The sequence below is a fragment of the Xenopus laevis genome, chromosome 8S (genome assembly GCF_017654675.1).
Source record: "Xenopus laevis strain J_2021 chromosome 8S, Xenopus_laevis_v10.1, whole genome shotgun sequence".
Classification (NCBI taxonomy): domain Eukaryota; kingdom Metazoa; phylum Chordata; class Amphibia; order Anura; family Pipidae; genus Xenopus; species Xenopus laevis.
In genome coordinates, this window is record NC_054386.1 from 77,527,666 (window position 1) to 77,548,916 (window position 21,251).

The 21,251-nt window shown below is 38.8% G+C and overlaps 1 protein-coding gene across 2 annotated transcripts in view; it reads left to right on the plus strand.

Moving 5' to 3' along the window:
* Positions 1 to 21,251, plus strand: part of fhl1.S (four and a half LIM domains 1 S homeolog) — a 50,487-nt gene that overhangs the window by 23,641 nt on the left and 5,595 nt on the right. Inside the window, exons 1-4 of one of the 2 annotated variants that reach the window (XM_041574253.1) lie at positions 8,727 to 8,833; positions 15,756 to 15,937; positions 18,635 to 18,809; positions 21,006 to 21,175. In XM_041574253.1, the coding sequence (XP_041430187.1) occupies positions 8,812 to 8,833; positions 15,756 to 15,937; positions 18,635 to 18,809; positions 21,006 to 21,175 (549 nt within the window). In that variant the 5' untranslated portion in view covers positions 8,727 to 8,811. 2 annotated transcript variants of the gene reach the window in all.

The following is a 21,251-nucleotide window of genomic DNA, read 5'->3' on the forward strand; positions in this document are numbered from 1 at the left end:
CTGCTAATGACAACTGCAAAGCAGCAACTGAGTGAAGATCCGCAAAAGAAGCTCAATGGTGTCTGCAAAGCAGGGGAAGGCTGTAAAAAGATTGCAAACCCATTCCAGCTCACAATTTATCTGCAATGTCACCAAGGAATGGCAATCTGGAACTGTGGAAGTCAAGGCAAGATCTGGAAGTCAAAGAAAACTTTCAGAGAGAACTGCCATATGCTGGCCAGAATGGCAAATGCACCCCCCCTTCCAAAGGACCTGCAGGAAGATTTGGTGACAAAGGTTGATGATGCATTGTTCCACAGTAGATGTCAGGATCGTAAGGGTTCTGGCTCCGCCCCTCGAGACATTCCAGGCGCAGTCACGCAGCGCTTCGGAAGCAGCGCGGGCGCGGTGACGTCGACGCAGGCGCGGTGACGTCGACGCAAGCGCGATGACGCCGACGCAGGCGCGACGGCACTGACGCCGGCGCGGGACGCAGGCATGTGACGCTGACGCCGACGCTGACGCCATTTTGGACGCTGGGCCTATTTAAACCATCCTTTTAGAGCAGGACCTCGCTCAGACATCGTCTTTGCTACTCTGAAGATTCCTGTGAATTATCCAAGCTTGATTCTTTTCGACTTTGATCTACTTGACTACGCCTCTTGCTTATTCCTCCTGTTTTGACGTTCCGGTTGCTGTTTTCCTGGTTGACCCTGCCCGACTTTGACTTCGCTGACCTCTCCGTTCCTGACCCGGCCTGCCTGACCAATCTTCTTCTTCTCCGCTGGGAGCTGTGCTTCAACATCCTACTGCTAAATCGGCTCTCATACCTTCCCCTACCAGTCTCTCCTCTGTTCATATCGAGGGTATACCGTGTGGGGTACTGTAGGAGCGGCCTTCTATCAGCCTATTGGTTCCAGACTCCGGGTAAGCCTGACAGTAGAGCATTGCTTGCACAACATGATCTTCATGGAAGAGTCATCAGGTTGAAGCCTTATATGCAACTTACTTAAAGAGATACTCTTAAGAGAAAATAACCTTTTTTTATATCTATCATAACATTGTCTTTGAATGCTATTTATAATTTTGCCATAAAAGTAATTGCCTGATGCTTTTACATTACCTTTCTTACTACCCTGTTGGGGGCTGCCATATTTGTGCAGCAGGAGTCCATTAGCATTAGAAATTATAACTGACAGGTTAAGAAGGGACAGTCAGGTTGACAAAACAGTCAGGTTTAGGAACTTCAAGTAACAATTACTTACAAAAGCAGAACTATCAACGAAGAATGATCAACATGACCTATAGGTAACTTTTAATGAAGATAAAAAATTTGAAAACATTTTTTAGTGTCAGTATCACTTCAAGCTAATTTATTATGTACAGTATGCAGAACAGCATCTAGACAAGCCAGGGGTCTTTTGGAAACAAGTGATGTGTAAAAAAAATAAGTAAAAACAGAACTCATTGGCCAGAATCCCCAAAGGTTTGCTTGGAGAGAAAAAAAAACATGTTGACAACTGTTGAACATGGGGGTGTCTCCATTATGGTTTGGACTTGTGTGGCAACTAGTGGCACATGTAACATGGCATATGTAGATGGAAGAATGGATTCCTCTACAGATCAGCAAATTCTAGATGTCAATGTGAAACAGTCAGTCAAGAATCTGAAGCTGGAAGGGGGTCCTGGATCCTACAACAAGACAATGATCCTAAACATAAGCACCAAGAGGATATAGTGGCCAAAATATGGCATCATAATGCCCACAATTCACTGTTGTGCTCCAATGTATTTTATTGTTCCATTCAGTTTTATTGTTATTATTAAATCTCTTAGCCCATGGATCCTTAAAGTTGAATTTTAGATTGATATTGCAGTGTTGCTTTGATAAAAAAAAAATAAAAAAAAAAAAAAAAATATATATATATATATATATATATATATATATATATATATATATATATATATATATATATATATATATAAAGAAGACTTCTATAAGGGACAGTGACAGAATCAATACTCAAATACTACTTCAATTCTCCATGAAAATATAGAAGCATCATTTATAGTTAAAAAGAATCATTTTTTTGGTGCACCTTTAAAGGATATAGAATGTGTTTTAGGTCCAGTAACAAGCTGTTCCTCAGAGGGAGTGGGCCAATTGGCAGAGACCTACTGTCTAAATCCTGGTTTCATTTCCGTATCAGCTACTGGTGACTGTATTGGAGCCAATTTAGCCCCCGGTGTGTTAATCTGTGGGCTCTGCAGTCGCAGGACTCTCTGCACATGTACACTGTATAGCCATTGCTTATTGATAACCGATTAGTTAGTTAGTTCGTTCCAAAGAATGATTTTATTTTGCGTTTTCTTGTCCTGTTCAAACACAGGTATGCGCTGCTGCCCTTCTGTACAATGGCATGTCCATTCTTAGCACACAGATTTGGCAGCCATGATTTTCCAGGCATGAATGCTTAATGTCAGGCTGCTGACTCACAGTTCTTCAATAGAACTGGCATTTAGCACTGAACTATCCATGCAGCTCTGAAAAGATCCCATCTTATCTGTCTCTACGTCCCAATCGCAGTATATATTCCCTCCTTGGCTGCAGGTTTCCCAGGAGCTATTTATACCGCAGCCTTTTGTGCCAGAACTAGCATTATAAATTCCGGGGGGGGGGGGAAGGAATTAAAAAAAGTGATGATATTGAGACGAAATAAAAAGATAAAATTGCCAGATTTCCTTCCATATTCACAAACCTCTCAACTTCTGTGAATTTGTCTTTTAAACAGAACAGTTTTCAGATTTTGTCTTTCGTACGACATTTCAAACGACATTTTCCCAACATTTTTTCGGAATTTGTCTTTATCTCTTCCTAAAATCTCTTCCTAAACCTGTCAGTCATTAGATGCCTCTCAGCTGTACATTTGCCTCATACTTATGATTGTGCCCTTCAGAGAAGAGATTCCCTGCCACTTTAACAGGCCAATATGGCAGAACACAGGGTTTATCTCATATCCATTCCTATTATTTATCATGTGCAGTAGCTCAAGATCCCAGTTTAGCCATCAGTGTGTATGGGCTGCTCACTGATTGGCAAGATGGATGTTGGGAACAGAAGGGACACCGTTAAAAGAGGGTGCAACACTGCTGGGCAGCTCTGTAGTTCTAGGCAAGATGGGGGTGGGTTGTGTACTGGTACAAAAACTAACATTTGCCAGGGTGGCTTTACTTCATCTTCAAATAAAGATGCATTATATGCTTTCAAATTGAGGGGATGTTCTATTAAGCTGGCCATAGATGTAAGATCCAATCGTTATCGTGAGACCACCATTATCTCGAACTGATCATTTAAATGTACGATGTGTCCATCAACTAAAAAGACCATTTCAGGCGATATTGCCAGCAAAACTGAAGAGTAGCTGCCTGCTTGGCCCTGCAAACATAGATAGATTGCACTGGGACCGATAAAGATTTTTAAACCTGGCCGATCAATTTTCTGACAGATGTACGATCATTTGAATCCCACTACCGCACGATAATTTGACAGATTGCACTGAAATCGGTCATTCACCAAAGAAGAATCGTCGCATCTATGGGGACCTAAAGGCTGCAAATTTATCCAGGCCCTTTTCTATTCATATTCCAGTCTCTTATTCAAATCAGTGCATGGTTGCTAGGGTAATTTGGAGAGCTGCTGAATCAAAAGCTAAACCGCTCGCTACAACAAACTTAGGGGCAAATTCACTAATCGGCGAAAATTCGCCATTGATGGCTTTGCGCACATCGCAACACTTCGCCAGGCGTAAATTCGCCTGGACAACAGGGTACCGAACGCTGGTGAAATTACGCCAGCGAAATTACGCCCAGCAGTTCGAAGTTACGATAGCGTTGGCTAATTAGCATACAGCGTGCATTTAAAGTACAATGGACGTATATGCTGCAGCAAATACATTACACTACACAAGCCCAGGAAACCTTAATAAAATTATATAAAGTTGTTATATTGCCCTACACATGTGCCCACAGTATAGTTTAGGTGCCATATGTTAGCAAATGTAGGGGGGAAGGAGGGTACCCCAAAAAAAAATCTAGATCTTTTTCAGTCTATCACTCTATAAATAGGAAAAAACGCCAGCGTTCAACTATTTTTTAACTCCTATCTACTCTATTGCACTTCGCCTGGTCTGAGGTGGCGAAGGCAAGTCTGGCGATAGAGGTAACGTTCAGTAAAGTCAAAAACTTAGTGAATTTGCGTAGTAACGCTCTTTCGCCCGACTGAAAAGTCGCCTGGCGTTAGAGGGCAAAATTACGCCAGCTACCCTTAGTAAATTGGCAAAGTGCCAAAATGCCAAAATTTGCCAGCGTTAGCCACTTCGCCCTTTAGTAAATTTCCCCCTATAAGTTAATGGAGTTAATGTTTAAGGTGAACAACCCCTTTAGTGCATAATCATATGTGTAGGTAGTCACTAGAACACACAATCAAGACAGTAAATGATGATGATGATTATTTTAAATTAAAAATAAACTCCCAGGCACTTGGTCATAGGCTTTTAACTATACTGTGAATGCAACATGACTTAAAGGGGTAGTTCACCTTAAGTTAATTTTTAGTATGTTATAGAATGGCTAATTCTTGGAAACATTTTTATTTTATATAGTTTTTGAGTTATTTGCTTTCCTCTTCTACCTCTTTTCAGCTTTCAACTATTAGTCCCTGATCTCGGCAGCCAAAAACGAATCCGCTGCGAGGCTACAATGTTATATTTATAGTTACTTTTAATTACTTATCTTTCCACTTAGATCTTTTCCTTTATATATACCAGTCTCTCATTCAAACCACTGCCTGGTTGCTAAATGTAATAATAATAATAAATGTAATATTGCATGTAATAATTCAATAATAAAAATGAAAGCCAAATGCAATTTGTTTAAGAATAACATTCTCTACATCATACTAAATGTTAATTTAAAGATACACAACCTCTTTAAAAAGAAAGGCAACCAACCAAGGACAAGAACATTACTGGCCAATCAAATAAAAGGATAAAATAGGGAGAATAAAGGAACTTATAGCAGATATATAACCATAACATTAGGATACATCAAAATTGGAGTTCATGCAAAGGGACTGTAGTACTGGGAACAGTTTCACTTCTTGGATAAAAACGCAAATAAATCCAGTAGCATGCCCATTAAAGTTGCAACAGTACAGAATGTGTTTATTCAGCTCCCTGGGCTCTTTATTAAGCCTAGTGAATTACATCAAAACCCAACAATTATAATGTAAGTGAAGGGAGGAGTCACAAAGCATACTCATTGCTGTCATCAAAAGTATCATTAATAATAATGACATAATAAAGTCCAGTTGAAGTATACAAAAGTCCAATAAACATAGTGATATGCCACCCCACCAGTCTCTATACGTTCCATGAGCAGGGGAGAAGAAAAGCAAACAGTTTGTGTTGGATCTGCTCTATTTGGGGTGCCACGCTAATGACTTGAGAGAATCTGATCTGAAGTGGTATTTATTTACAAATGAATTAAAAGGTATAAACTATAAAGTGAACCAACTAAAATGGAGGAAGGAAGAAAGGCATAGGGAAAGTTGTAATGGAGGAAGTGGAAAGTGCATAACTAACAAAGTGTTTACAAATGCTCTTTATATTCACACGAGGAAGACCATTCAAACAAGCATACTACCCTTTTCCCAAGACAGCCAAACCCAAAATATTGTCTCAGCCAATGAGGTTGATGTTAGCTGTTTTTGGAAATTATACATCTCTTCTTAGATAGACAAGGGAGCTAAATCAAGTTAGGATTCACTGTAGATGAAATGACATGGTATAATGCTTCAGGTGTCATTGGGAACTCTTGCTATCCCTGCACCCAAACCAGTGTGCCCAGTAATTTGTATCTCTTTGATATTGACATTACTGTAGCTGAAAGGATTGTTTTATGGCAGGATGTCTGTTTTCCAGGCTTACACCTACACAATTGCCATTGAGGAAAGGCAGATGTTAGTTACCCCATTGTGTGTATGGGACTTACTGTGAAATATCCAGCATCCAGTACTACAGTGTGAGTACCATAAGCAATGTGAGATTGACATACCTGGTATAGTAAACAATACCTGCACATTGCACTCAGCACATTCCTTAGATGCATTCATATATGCAGAAGATGCAAACCACACTCAGGGTGTTCAATGGCGATCAACAAACTTTAAAAAAAAAAAGTATAAAATTAGTACTCAAAATAGAAAACAGAAGAGATACATGTGTACACTATTAGATAACTTACATGTGGATAACCATGGCAAGGGTGTATTCTCTATTCAAGCCCCGGAGCCATATAGTGTCCAACTTATTTATCCAGTACATTTCCCTGCGTCTAAGTAAAAGGAGTCTGTTACCTGACCTTTTTGCTACTTTCACTGGGTCGATAACCGAAAACTTGGGGAAAATGTCTTTACAGATTATTCACCTTCCGACAATGGTTTCTCAGCTTTAGCAGTTCCCATGTCTCAGACATTTCTTCCATTATAAGAATGGTATATAGATGGTATTTGTCTCCAGCAAATAATGTGCAGGGCATCAGACTTGACATGTGCTCACAGGAGAAACTGGAATATATGACATCAAAAGTGCAATGTATGTGTATGGCTTGTCTCAGGCTGATAATATATACCAGCGTGCAAAAAACAGTTTAATTGTATCGCTTTATATAATAATACATATGCTTTCTTCGTACATGTTAAAATGGCATGACATAGTGAAAGAAAGAGAAAATAAAAATAGACAAGGAAAAGAATTTAACATATTGCACAGAGGCCTGGATTTTTGGGCAGGCCACAAAGGCCTCTGTGTTATCCTTCCTATATATTTATCTTTTATCCCTATTAATAACATTGGGATCAACCATCATGGCGACCAGGTGGCAACCCTACATGCCACCCATTGGCTGCATCTGACCTGGGGACTGGGATGGAGATTTTGACAGTTGTGTGACTATCCATTCCGCCTAGTCTCCAGTGCTGGCAAATGGGGAGCTGCAAGGATGGGGGAAAGCAGTGGGGCTGCGCAAAAGAAGGGGTTGCGAGCTGGTCAGGGCAGGGGTTGTGTGAGTAAGTTAGGTGTGAGTGGAGTGGGTTGTGTGTGTGGGGGCGGGTGGGGCGAGCACCCTAGGGGCACACAATTTTAAAATCCTGCCCTGATTGCACAATTACAACGCTCGATCAGAGTTTCCACTGTATATACTGTATCTAACAATACTATTTATCATGTAACCTTACACCTTTTGTAGATGACCAGGTTCACTCAACAGTGATGGGATGTCCCAACATGTTTAGCATCCCTATAGCCCAGAATAATATTTGCATTAATGGGAGCTAAGCTAGTCCCCATAGCTGTCCCACAAATCTGCTTATTTTACCATCAATAATTTATTTTCAGTTGACTATTTTGTGCATTTGTTTCTGTCAAGGACTTCTACCAGTAAATTGTTGCTTCAGCTCTATAGGACTATATATTTAGAAGAAGTTCCATACATGTACATCTTAATAATATAATCTTTTGTATGGTATACATACATGCATTGTGCATAATTGTTCTTGCAAATTTGTTTTTTGTTTTTTATTTTCACACTAATTTTCTTCTCCCACCTTAGTGTCCCGTTTTTTTTCCAATATGCAATATGAAGTAGAAGTGTAACTGTTTATAACATATTCTGTCTATCTCTCTCTCTCTATCTATCTATCTATCTATCTATCTATCTATCTATCTATCTATCTATCTATCTATCTATCTATCTATCTATTGGTCATGGTACCTTTAATTATATGTTATAATGGATTGTGAACCTACTATGCTTTAAGTGCTCTTATAGCGATGGCTGATACTATGTAGAACTGGAGGAGTTATGACTTTCCTGTTTCGAATATATTATTTCCATTGTGCTATTTGAACATCGTGTTACTATTTTGAAAATCACTCTTAACTAAGTTATACTAAGCCATTTTAATGGTCCCCATCTATTGTATAGGATGTTATTGCAACTCATATCCATCTAATGTATTTTATTTGCATTTTTTGTATGTCTATTCTGCGGAGAACAGCCTCTTATTTACAGTATAAGGGAATTTAATAATATATTGGATAGGGACTGATGGCATATAGCTCAATAATGTGTGTTTAATTTTTTGGCGTTTGGCCATTGTCTGGCTAATCATATGACAGTTGCTGCTGCTTGTCCCCTTATAGAGACTAGTCTGTTAAAAGGTTAAAACAGTTGACTCATATTGTTCAGTTTATAACTCAGTCTCACTATGACAAATGAATGTAAAACAGTGAAATTTAAAACCCAATATGGGAAAAGCAATATCTGATTTCTTAAACAACATGAGAAGAATTTATATACCTGGCAGAAATCTAACAAATATTGAAATATTTTTTCACAGTGGACTTGTGTCCTGCACTCACAGATGAGGCAGGGACGTTCTGTGATCTTTCAGTGGGGTGTTAGGTTTCCTTAGGGCTTGAACTTCTGTGTTTTCATGGGGCGGCTAAATTAGAAATCTGAGTAGTTGCGTGGGCATTTTATGTGTACACTATTTTTTCTGGACTCTATTCTTCTCTCAAAAGATAACCAAAAATGGTCTTGCTTTTCAAGTAGGATTAAACAAGAAATCCCTGGAGGGGGGTGTGAACATTTTGCATCTGACTCCTTATTAATAGCTCCCTGTATACATCTGTTATCAAACAGTAGATTTGCTATCAACCAAAGAACAGAGCACTTGGCTTAGGAGGCTGCTTGTGAATTTCACTTTCCACAATGTCATTTGAAAGGCATTCAGGTAAATCTATGTAAATCTGAAGGTAGGGGACAATTTGGAAAGGGGTGATCACGAGATACTTGGTTCTAAGTGTTTCCTGTTATATTGCTCCCAGTTTCTGTTTATTCCGTCAGGTTGCAAATGGGGAGCAGAGGTGTCTGTTATTGATTATTTTTTGCATTTGTAGTTTGGAAACCAATTTTTATTTTGTCTGATGTAAAGCACAGCTGGGAGTAGGAATGGTATATTAAGTTACTACATTTCAGTGTTTGATTGTTGAATTGAGTTGTGTGTGTGGTCACTGTGAGCGAGTCAATGTGTAACACAGAGAAGACACCAGATAAACATAATCAGATAGCAATAGCCTGAAGTGATAACTAAGTTGCTTGCCATGGGTATAATAACACTTATACTGCAGCCAATACAGTTAAATATCCTTAGCACTGAGGGCATTGGTATAATCACAGACACAGCAAAGATCAGTATGTATATTTTACATTACTGCTGTTCAGGAGCTGGAGACACATTTAGGGGGTTATTTATCATAGTCGGATTTTATCTCAACATTTTCTGCTGCAAATCCGCTCAAGGTTTTTTACGCTTATCTATTATTACATCAAAAAATCATTGGGACTTCTCCCGTTGACTAATATATAACCTCAACGGGTCTGAGATGCTGGATTTTCTGATTCGGACTCTTCCATCCTCGGGGTATAATAAATTCCGAAAATATGTGACTTTTAAAAGTCAGATTTTATATAAAAAAAAAAATCACAAATTTTTCTGGATTTTTGCATTAGGAGTTTAATAAATAACCCCCTTGATGTTTGTATCTATGGATTATTAATTCTACATTTTATTATAATTTTTCTCTGTATGGATTGGAGTATACTTATACTATATTTTAAAATCTATATTATAAAGTTTTACCCCCCCCCCAGACTAACTAGTAATTGGTGTGATGCTGACATCTATGGTGCCTACATGTTTCATGTCTTGAGACTGCAATGAGCACAGCTTGACCTTTCTATTGTCTGAAGTGTCAGACACCAATATAAGACTAGTGAGCTATTTGTACTTTCTCAAAACCCCTGTACATGGCAGTGTATAAAACCTGCAGTGAATGGATTTCTATGGGACATAAAAGCAGTGATGTGAAGTTTCTCTGATGTGACTGTGAATGTATCTAACAGGGCTCTCATACTTTTTTCACGGTTTGTAATGCACACACTGATTCATAGGATTCATTTTCATATCAGTTGGATGAATGTTTATTAAAGCATACTAATTATTCCTCACAAGGAGGTTTATCTATCTGTTTGTTAGGAAAAATCAATATGATTCAACCTCTGAAAACCATAAACTTGAGGTTATTAAGAGAATGTGGGTCTCATTGACTTATGATTAAGTACCAGAGGGTATGAAATGCTTAAGGTGAAATACCAGTTGGTCTGTATGCCTATTCTTTTAACTTGATGTTAAATAAAAAATAGCTTTTTAACTTTACTATAGAGTTTTGAGATATTCTTTTTGTTTTTTGATACATGTGCCATTGGGACTGGGGCTGTATCCCAAGAACTTTGGCCCTTTTGACAGGCCTTCCAAACTGCAGCATTTAATTGCTTTTTTCAACTCATTTACTAATGGGACAGTGTGGAATCTGATCTTTGGTTTCCAGAAGATCTTGAGAACTAAGTCTGCGATGCCCTGCCCAGTAATATGGAACACAGTGTAGCCTTCTTCCTCATGGACTTGCACATTCTTTTATGGCTGCATTTGAAACAAGTAATATAAATAACAGAGCAGTATGTAGAATAAAGATGACTTCATCATTGATGGCCAAATTGCAAAGTCTGGCTGTTGTCTGGGCAACAGGCTAAAGAGCAAACATATCCCAAATAAATTAGTTTGGGCTTATCATGCAGCCTGTGACAGAATTCCAGCTTGCCATTGTTTGTACTGCATCTGTCACATTTTTCTAGATATCCTCTGACATAAAGCAAGACATCCAAGCAACTGGCCAGGCTTTTATTTAGCGCAGTTTGTTGTTAGGATACAAACAGATGTCAGGGCCAGGGATGAATGTTTTCTATCTGCAAATCCATGCACATAGTATGTTATATGACCTATGCATAGCCATATAACAAAATAACTACTGCTTTTTTGGGGCTGCAGTTTTATTGGTACTAGTTTATTGCTTATCTTTCCTATGTATTCAGGCTGACTCCTATTCATCTTTTAGTTATCATGTCATTAAAATGGGAAAATGGAACCATAGTATCCACATACAGTACCTGATAATATGACACACTTCATATAAAGAATAATTGTAAAATGACTCATGATATCACTGTCTATGTCACAGAAAGGCAATTTTAAGGTATTACATAGTAATTAAGGTTGAAAAAATGAATGACTATTACTTTTTTCGTACCCAAGTAAATCTTCGACACAGATCGACAGGCACGCACTCAGCGGGACTCCATCCGAAATGCTTTATTTACACAAACATATTATGTCCTAACGCGTTTTGTGTGTTTCCACATGTAAATCTTACCTAACTTGTCAAAAAGAGATAAGAAACCACCTGAATGTCAAGTTTGCCTCAGAAGAGGACAGCAATTCTTCTCTGGCTTCAACAGGTCAATCTGACCAGCCCTGGAACAAGTATTGTACTCAGAGTATTATTATCGTTAGCCTTCTATATTCTTGCTTGCTAAAAAGGCATCCGTTAGAACCAGATCAGGGAGGAAATGCCATAGCTTTATAGCTTTACAGCTTGCAGTATCTGCACAAACTATAAATGTTATACAAAACTAGGAGGTTTCTACCAGATGTCAGGTCTGGGGACATTGAACAGGGGAGCATGCTGAGCTTAAAGGGGTATTTTACAATAAATGTACCTGAAAGTATGAAGACAATGATATTTTAAGGCATTTTACAATTAGTATTTTTAAATAAATGATTTAATTATTTGTTCAGCAGATCTCCAGCTTCGTATTTCAGCAGATGTGCGGTTACTATGGTCAATTTATCACAACAGCTAGGCAGTGGCTTTATTGACAGACTTGAAAAATAAATAAGAGGCCTTTATAGAAAGATCAGCAATAAAATGCAACAATGACATCCTAGATTTACATAGCAAATGTATTTGTTGATTAAGGTAAGGCAAGTTGCTGGTTTCAGCGTGCAAATTCCAAATGATATATTACTGTAGATTCCAAGGAGAATGTGTCTCACTCCCACACTTGAAAAAGGGTTATACCCGAAACATGTAGTGTTTACATTGCTAATAAATTAAACACTTGCAGTTTTGAAAATACTGCCTTGATGCTGTTTATTCCTACTATATACATTATTCTGTATTTGTTGAACAAGGCAGAAAGGAGGCAACACATTTAATAACTATTAAAAAAATTAAGACCATTGCAAAATCGCTAAGAATAGACAATTCTATAACACACTAGATGTGAACTTCAAGGTGACCTGCCCCTGTAAGGGCAAGAGATTCTGTTAGGCTCTGCACAATGACTAACTGCTAAACTCTGTTCATTTAGGGGCAGATTTATCAAGGGTCAAATTTCGAGATTATGGGAGTTTCTAAAAACTCCCATCAACTCCCATAAACTCAAAATTTGGAAAAAAAACGACCAATCGAAACTTATTAAAAAAATCTAATTCTTTAAAAACGAGTGAATAGGATCGAGCTCGAACCAAATTTTTTTTTTTTCAAAAGTCCACCAAACTACACCAAATTGATTGTAGGAGGCCCCCCATAGGCTAAAACACCAATTTGGCAGGTTTTAGATGATGAATAGTCAAATTCAAATTCTTGAAGGGACAGTACATGATAAATTTTAAAATGCAAATTTTTTTAAAATTCAGATCGAATTTGGACTATTCCTTAGTTGAATCACACTAAAATAAACTCGAAATTTGAATTTAAAAGTTCTAAATTTTGACCCTTGATAAATCTGCCCCTTAGGGGTTTGTGTACTTCGACTAGGAAATAGTCCAAATTCTATATGAATATGAAAAAAATTAAAGACATTCAAATATCGAAATTTATCATGTACTGTCTCTTTAAAACTTCAGCTTCGACCATTTGCCATCTTAACCCTGACAAATTGCTGTTTTAAACTATAGGAGACCTCCTAGAACTTATTTGGAGTCAATTGGTGGACTTCAATAAAAGTTTTTTTTTAAAAAAAAAATACTTTGATTCTAATTTGTTCGAATACGATCTCACTTTGATTCGAACGATCGAATATAGTCTATTCACCCGCAGATACATTTCGGTTGGTCTTTTTTTATTCGAATTTCAAAAGTTATGGGAGTCAAAAAAACTCCCATTACTTTGAAATTCAACCCTTGATAAATCTGCCCCTTAGTGTTGCTAGAACACTTGGATTTGGCCAAACCATATCTTGGATTTGGTGTACACAATAATCTAATAAAAATACAACTAAGTTGGCACGATGCATTATTAGTCAGATTGTGGTATTTCTTTGTTTTAGCACATTCAGGCCCTAAGACAAATGCTGATATGCTTGGCAGGCAAGGCATTGTCCTGTTTTTTTAACATTTGTTTTTTAACATTTTGGGGCAAATTTAGTTATGGTCGAATATCGAGGGTTAATTAACCCTCGATATTCGACTGTTGAAGTTAAATCCTTCGACTTCGAATATCGAAGTCGAAGGATTTTGCGCTATTCGTTAGATCGAACAAAAAATCGTTTGATCAAAAGATTAAATCCTTCGAATCGTTTGATTCGAAGGAATTTAATCCATAGATCGAATGATTTGTGTTCGACCAAAAAAAGATAGCTAAGCCTATGGGGACCTTCCCCATAGGCTAACATTGACTTCGGTAGCTTTTAGTTGGCGAACTAGGGGGTCGAAGATTTTTTTTTAAAGAGACAGTACTTCGACTATCGAATGGTCGAATAGTTCGAATCATTCGATATGAAGTCGAAGTCGTAGTCGAAGATCGAAGTAGCCCATTCGATGGCAGGGTTTAACAGACTTCCAGTAAATATTTGAACTCAGTTAAAGCAACCAGTAAATGTACAATAGGGAGAAAAAAACCCATAAGATCATTGCCCAAGTGTTTTCCCAATGAAATCATACATATATCTCTGCTGCTTGCTTTGGAGATGCATCTTTGGAGAGACATACTAATACCTAGCATTGTGCTCCTGTGTTCCTGTAATGTGGCAGCTCGTTTTATCAAATGAATGTGAATATTGTGGGCCAGCTCATTAGATAATGTAAACACCAGCTAAAATGGAAGGAGTTTATTTAGTTGAGATGCTATTTTATTTCCTGGCGGGTATGAAGTGTTTATAAACGCAGGAATAGGAACCACAATATATCTGTGGTTTCTTTAACCCGTCACATATCACACATCATTTGCACTTACTGCCGGCATTTTCTTTTCTTTATATTTTGTGCACTTTCACTGTAGGGAGTCCATTTACAGACTCTTATCACTCACATATCCTTCTGTATAGTCATATGTGGGTCAGAATGTCTGTGGGCCGTGGCGGGTATGGGCTGAACTTTAGCCTCTCTCCACCCTGTGACCTTCTACTTCCCCACTTGAGTGCACCGGTTTAGGATCAGACCGGGATTCTTCAGGGCTGGGATAGGGTCGGGTGTGGGTTGACTTTTAGTCGACCTGCACATCACAATTCTGTAGCAAGATCAGATGTTGATCAATGTTGATTTACAGGCACAAACAATCAATCAATATCTATGCAGAATTTAAAATGCAATAAAATGCACCAAAATAACTCAGAAGTAATTTCACAGTGCTATTAGCAATTACACTACTCACATTAGCAATAAAAATGTTCATAGGGCAGATATGTATATGTGTATGCACCCTTCCCCCCCCCCCCACACACAAAATATGTTTGTGTATGTAAATGTAAGCATGTGTTGGTGTAAGTGTGTGTTTCTTTGTATGTGTGACGTTACCTGGGCCAGGCAGGTAGGAAAGGAGCAGAACATACAGGCGTGGGTTGCAGGTTCCAGACCATAGTTAGACTGTGTTGGTATCCAAAACTTACTATCAAAGCAAAGAAGATGTTAAAGTGTCAGTATAACCCCCTTGTTCAACATGAGTGCAATCAATTGAGCTTGTGCTGAACATACTTTCTTTTCAGAAACATATCTATGGTTTTGGTCCAGTGCCACCTTAATGCACTATACCTTTAGGGTACTAGTATTACAGGTTAACATGCATCCTCAGGAATAGACTTAGTGGTAGTTCACCTTTACATTAACTTCTTGCATGTTCACAATATTTGGAGACAATTTGCAGTTGGTCTTGTTTTTTTAATGATGTAATAATTCAAGTATTTGTTCAACAGCTGAACTAATTGGGGGGGGGGGTGCAGTGGTTCTTTGACGTGCTATAATGTCTACAAACCCACATCATGTTACATTGTGTACCAAGTGTTACATTGGTCTCACTCTTAATGCTGCAAGGAATATGTGATGTATGTATGTATGTATATTTTTATTTGTATAGCGCTCTTTGGAGGTTATGTAATGAAAGGCATTAAGTTTGCCCAGGGGCAGTAACCCATAGCAACCAATCAGCAGGTAGCATTTACTGGTCACCTGTTTAAATTCAAACATCTTATTGGTTGCTCTGGGTTACTGCTCATGGGCAAACTTAGTGCCTTATATTACATATGGGGGAGTGAGGGCAAAGTACTGTACAGCAACGTGATACTGGCATACACAGATTTCATCACATTATACAATGATGTGTCCTTTTAAAAAGGAATAATGTACAGTATGGTACCCCATTTGGTGCCTCCACTTTGATTGGTCAAGATACCTTGACCTTCATTAAATGAAATTACACAATTTGTCTTTGTGTAACAATAGTTCTGCAAGTTCTGATTCTTACGGCACCATTTCTGAACAGGTCCGCGCCACTACACTGCGGGCACAATGTCCGGAAGTTTTGATTGCCACTACTGCAGAGCCCCGCTCCAAGGAAAAAAATATATTGAGAAGGATGGACACAACACCTGCGTGAAGTGTTTTGACAAAATATGTGCCAACACCTGTGCAGAGTGCAGGAAGCCTATTGGAGTGGATTCCAAGGTAAGAAAGATAAGATTCTATTGCTTTCCATCTGTGAAAGTTTCTAAAAGGACATCTAAAGCCCATTAAAGATTATGGATAGAAATTCTGTATTTTTCAGAATTTCGTACTGTACCAGGCAAAATTTTCAGTAGCCCTACAAAAGCTCCCCATCATTTGTGTGCCAGTGGCAATGCACATGGGCTGAAAAGCTGAGCTTAGAGGCCACTGGGGGGCAGAGACAGAAAATAAGAGATTACAAATTTACAAGTAGGTGCATTGCAGGTAAATTTGCAATATTGTGGATATTTCTGAAATACCGTGCCAGGCCTATTTATAAACCAGACTGTAGTTAACATATCTAGGATTTCAGGCTAAACACTGCCTTTATTTGTTGTGTTTAGTGGGGGTGGGTGCTTACTAACCCTTGGTAGGTCTCCAGCATATCTAAGGTTTATACAATAATATAAAGAACATAGAGAGAGTATCCAAACTGGTCTTCAATTGATAATTAAACAAGTATTTCACTTACAATATGTTAAGAAAGTGCCAAGTCCTAGATCATAAGGGTAGGACTACACAGACGTTTTAGGGCGATCCGACGCTCTACGACAAGACGAAAATAAGGAAGAGATAGAAATGTCAGATAAAGTCGCAGCGTTGATCCAACGCGACACGACTGTCGGATGCAATTGCTGCATGCTGCGTCTGCATCCGACAGTCGTGACGCATCGGATCAATGCTGCGACTTCATCCGACAATGACTTCACTTACCATTTCCACATGCATTTTGTCGCAGCGCGTCGGATCGCATCGAAAGCGTCTGTGTAGTTCTAAGAGGAAATTCTAACATTTTTCTCCACCTTGAGGCAAATGCGAGGACTGGGGAATCAAGGTGGAGAGTACCTGTGATAGTGCTGTGAATAATACTTTATATATGTGTCATTTGTTTGCAGAGTTTGTGCTCTTCTTCATTTAACTCTGCACACTGATTTCTGGCAAAATATAGATGCTATTTTTATGATAGAACGGACCTTATTGCAGATGATAAATAAAATATCAGCTAATCTGATGGAATAAATGTATCTGTATTGAGCAGTTCTCACCTCCTCCTGAAACATATTGCACTAATGTGTCAGGCAGTTGGTTGATGGGCTAATGATTAAAGGCTTATTTCCTATAGAATAACAAGTAAAGTACATACAAGCCACATGGATGTCAGGCCTCAGATATATAATGCTCTAATAATATAGAGAGTAATGTGGAAGAAATAAACATTGCTTTAAAATAATGACTTTGTGATGCATTGCATAAATATCCTTATTTTAAAATTCTAGCAAATGTTAATAAACACTGCCATCCAGTGGCAAAGTCTAGAAATACTGTAAAGTTTAAAGGGATCCTGTCATCGGAAAACATGTTTTTTTCAAAACACATCAGTTAATAGTGCTACTCCAGCAGAATTCTGCACTGAAATTCATTTCTCAAAAGAGCAAACTGATTTTTTTATATTCAATTTTGAAATCTGACATGGGGCTAGACATTTTGTCGATTTCCCAGCTGCCCCTGGTCATGTGACTTGTGCCTGCACTTTAAGAGAGAAATGCTTTCTGGCAGGCTGCTGTTTTTCCTTCTCAATGTAACTGAATGTGTCTCAGTGGGACATGGGTTTTTACTATTGAGTGTTGTTCTTAGATCTACCAGGCAGCTGTTATCTTGTGTTAGGGAGCTGCTATCTGGTTACCTTCCCATTGTTCTTTTGTTTGGCTGCTGGGGGCGAAAAGGGAGGGGGGTGATATCACTCCAACTTGCAGTACAGCAGTAAAGAGTGATTGAAGTTTATCAGAGCACAAGTCACATGACTTGTGGCAGCTAGGAAATTGACAATATGTCTAGCCCCATGTCAGATTTCAAAATTGAATATAAAAAAATCAGTTTGCTCTTTTGAGAAATGGATTTCAGTGCAGAATTCTGCTGGAGCAGCACTATTAACTGATGTGTTTTGAAAAAAAAAAAATTTCCCATGACAGTATCCCTTTAAGTAGAAATCCACAGCCTTCATATTTAATAAGTACAAATATAGGTGGAGCCTGTGGGGCAGTTCAACCCTGAGTATGTGCCTGCCTTTGGCTCTCAGATAGTATTGGGAGTTGTAATTTGACATCAGATGTTGTGATGCAGATTGAACCAGGTTGAACATCCCTGAGCCCCTCTGTTCCACCAGGACTCCCCTCCCCCATGGTCACAGGGCTGGAAGATGGCACGTAGTTAGGTATTTGCAGGGAGAGTCTGTGGATATAGTGATAATGGGTTTAATTTTGATATCACTGTGTTGTTTGTGGGGTAAGCACTCAAAGATCACTCCTCCACGCAGTTGAAGTAAAAAAGGTCTTTATTGAAGTACAAGTGGGGATTACAGCCTTACGCGTTTTGTGTTCTCACAACACTTAGTCATAGGCTCGTGTTGTGAGAACAGGCAAACGCGTAAGGCTGTTATCCACACTTGTACGTCAATAAAGCCATTTTTACTACTGCCTGGAGGATTGCACTTTGAGTGCCTACCAAACAAACAATACAGTGATGTCCTCTCCCTTATGCTAAAGGCTTGGAGCAGAGAACCTAAGCCTCCGCATTTATCTGTTGGGTCTCTCTAAAAAAAAAAAAGAAAAAATTTGTTTTGTATAATATTAAATGTGGATATCTCCGATCCCTGTGCAGGAGCTGCATTATAAGAACCGATACTGGCACGATACCTGCTTCCGCTGTGCTAAATGCTATCACCCTCTGGCCAATGAGCAATTCATTGCTAAAGACAATAAAATCCTGTGCTCCAAGTGTACCACCAAGGAGGACTCCCTTCGCTGCAGTGGCTGCCACAAGCAGATCCAACCAGGTAACTCCAACTACTCATCAGCCATTGACCTCCTCAGTATGAAATAATGCTAAAGTGACATAAACCTGTCCTTAATAGGCACAACGGCAATACACTCAGACATTTTTTTGTAACAGTAAGTGCCGGAATACATAAAAAGCAACATTTGTTAAAATGAAATGTTAAACCACCTATAATTGATAGTTATATCATTGACGGGATTTTTGACATCTGGACAATTTATTACTACAGGTATGGGATCCGTTATCCGGAAACCCGTTATCCAGAAAGTTCCGAATTACGGAAGGGCCGTCTCCCATAGACTCCATTATAATGAAATCATCCAAATTTTAAAAAACTATTTCCTTTTTCTCTGTAATAATAAAACAGTAGCTTGTACTTGATCCAAACTAAGATATAATTAATCCTTATTGGAAGCAAAACCAGACTATTGTTTTTTTTTAATGTTTAAATGATTTTCTAGTAGACTTAATGTATGAAGATCCAAATTACGGAAAGACCCGCTATCCGGAAAGGCCCAGGTCCCGAGCATTCTGGATAAAAGGTCCCATACCTGTATTACAATTATTATATTATCATCATGCATAGAGGTCATAGAAAAGCCTTTGGTTACTATGGGATGGCATTTAGCGGGAGAAAGAAAAAAAAGGTCTTGTGACTGCAGTCAGCTGTTACTCGGGTGATTGTAAACTCATCTGAAGGCAGTTTATCAGTTTGGAACAATCCAGGTGTCTAAATAAAAGCTGTGCCCATACCACCTATTTAATCAGTGAGTCATTTATTGTTTAGGGATGGGTTGGAATCTCTTACAAACTGCTCATCCCATGTACAGTGAAACCTCAATTTTACATACCCCGATATTCAGTTTCCCCACATTTTACATTTCGCTGATTTTCAATTGACACCATTTTTTTGGTCCCCTTAAAATCATAAAATTGGGGTTCTACTGTACTTTGTTCGCAGGTATTGCCTCTAGCAATGTGGCCCTGCATGGAATGTGAAGTTGCTTCAGATGCCCAGATCTGGTCAGTAGTTTGATCAGTTTCAACCATACTACCTGACCATCTGGGCATAAATTGCCACTTGTGGGGAGACTGATAATCCTGCAGTCCTGGTGGATTGAGAACTATGTTCCCTGATGTAAAATCTCCATCAGTTGGGAGAAAGGAAGTGAAGCTCCATCTTTGCAGCTCCCCCCTCATTTGCTGCTGTTTGAATAGTTGTGCTGCTCAGTCCCCACCAACAGATTAATGCTTGTGGGGTAATAGTATGTCTTTCAATGAATGTTAGGAATGCACCGAATCCAGGATTCGGTTTGGGATTCGGCCTTTTTCAGCAGGATTCGGTTTTCGGCTGAATCCTTGTGCCTAGCCGAACCGAATTTGCATATGTAAATTAGGGGTGGGTAGGGAAATCACGTGAGTTTTCATCACAAATTAAGATTTTTTTCCACTTTTTCCTTTCCTGCTCCTAATTGCATATGCAAATTAGGATTCGGCCGAATCGTTCACCAAGGATTCGGCCGAATCTTTCACCAAGGATTTGGCCGAATCTTTCACCAAGGATTCGGCCTAATCCCAAATAGTGGATTCGGTGCATCCCTAATGAATGAACATGTTTCTTATACACTTGTAGTCTGGTGTTCTGGTAAAAATATAAGGATATTATAAGTCACAGAGGAGTTCAATGACCATATAAAAGCACAAGGCCAAAGACTGAGTGCTTTTATACAGGTCATGGAACTCCGCGGTTACTTCTAATATCCTCATATTTTCCAACAATGTAGTTCTTTATTTACATTCACATTGACCCCTAGTAAAGTATATTATGGTACTTTTATTAGTTTATTAGGCTCCAATATATGACACAGCTCCATTCAGAAATTTCAAGTTTAAAAAGCCTTTATTTAGCACACGGCTTTATGATCTGCAACAATACAACGTTTCAGGCCTGCTTCCGGCCCTTTTTCAAGTTTATTAGGGAACAGTAGTTTTAAGGTACAGTGACTTCTATATATATATTATAGAACAGTGGCTTCCAGTATAGTATGAGACTACGATGCAGACATAATAAGTCACAGTGCCATCAGAATATCACTAAAGTATGCTCGGTACACCATAGAAGAAGGGTCACTGCCTTTTGCTGAATTATATTCCATACTCGGAGCAAGCAAGGCGTGTGTTTTTCCTGCTGCAGGAGGACGCAATGTTGAATACAAGGGCAGCGCCTGGCATGAAGAATGTTTTACCTGCAGTAACTGCAAGCAGGCCATTGGAGCAGGAAGCTTCTTTCCCAAGGGAACCGATGTCTACTGTGTGACATGCCATGAGCAAAAATTTGCCAAGCATTGTGTAAAGTGCAACAAAGTAAGTAGCATCACAACATCCATTATTTGATAATACATTTAATTATGATTCTTTGTGTCTGAGCAGCTTTCCCCCA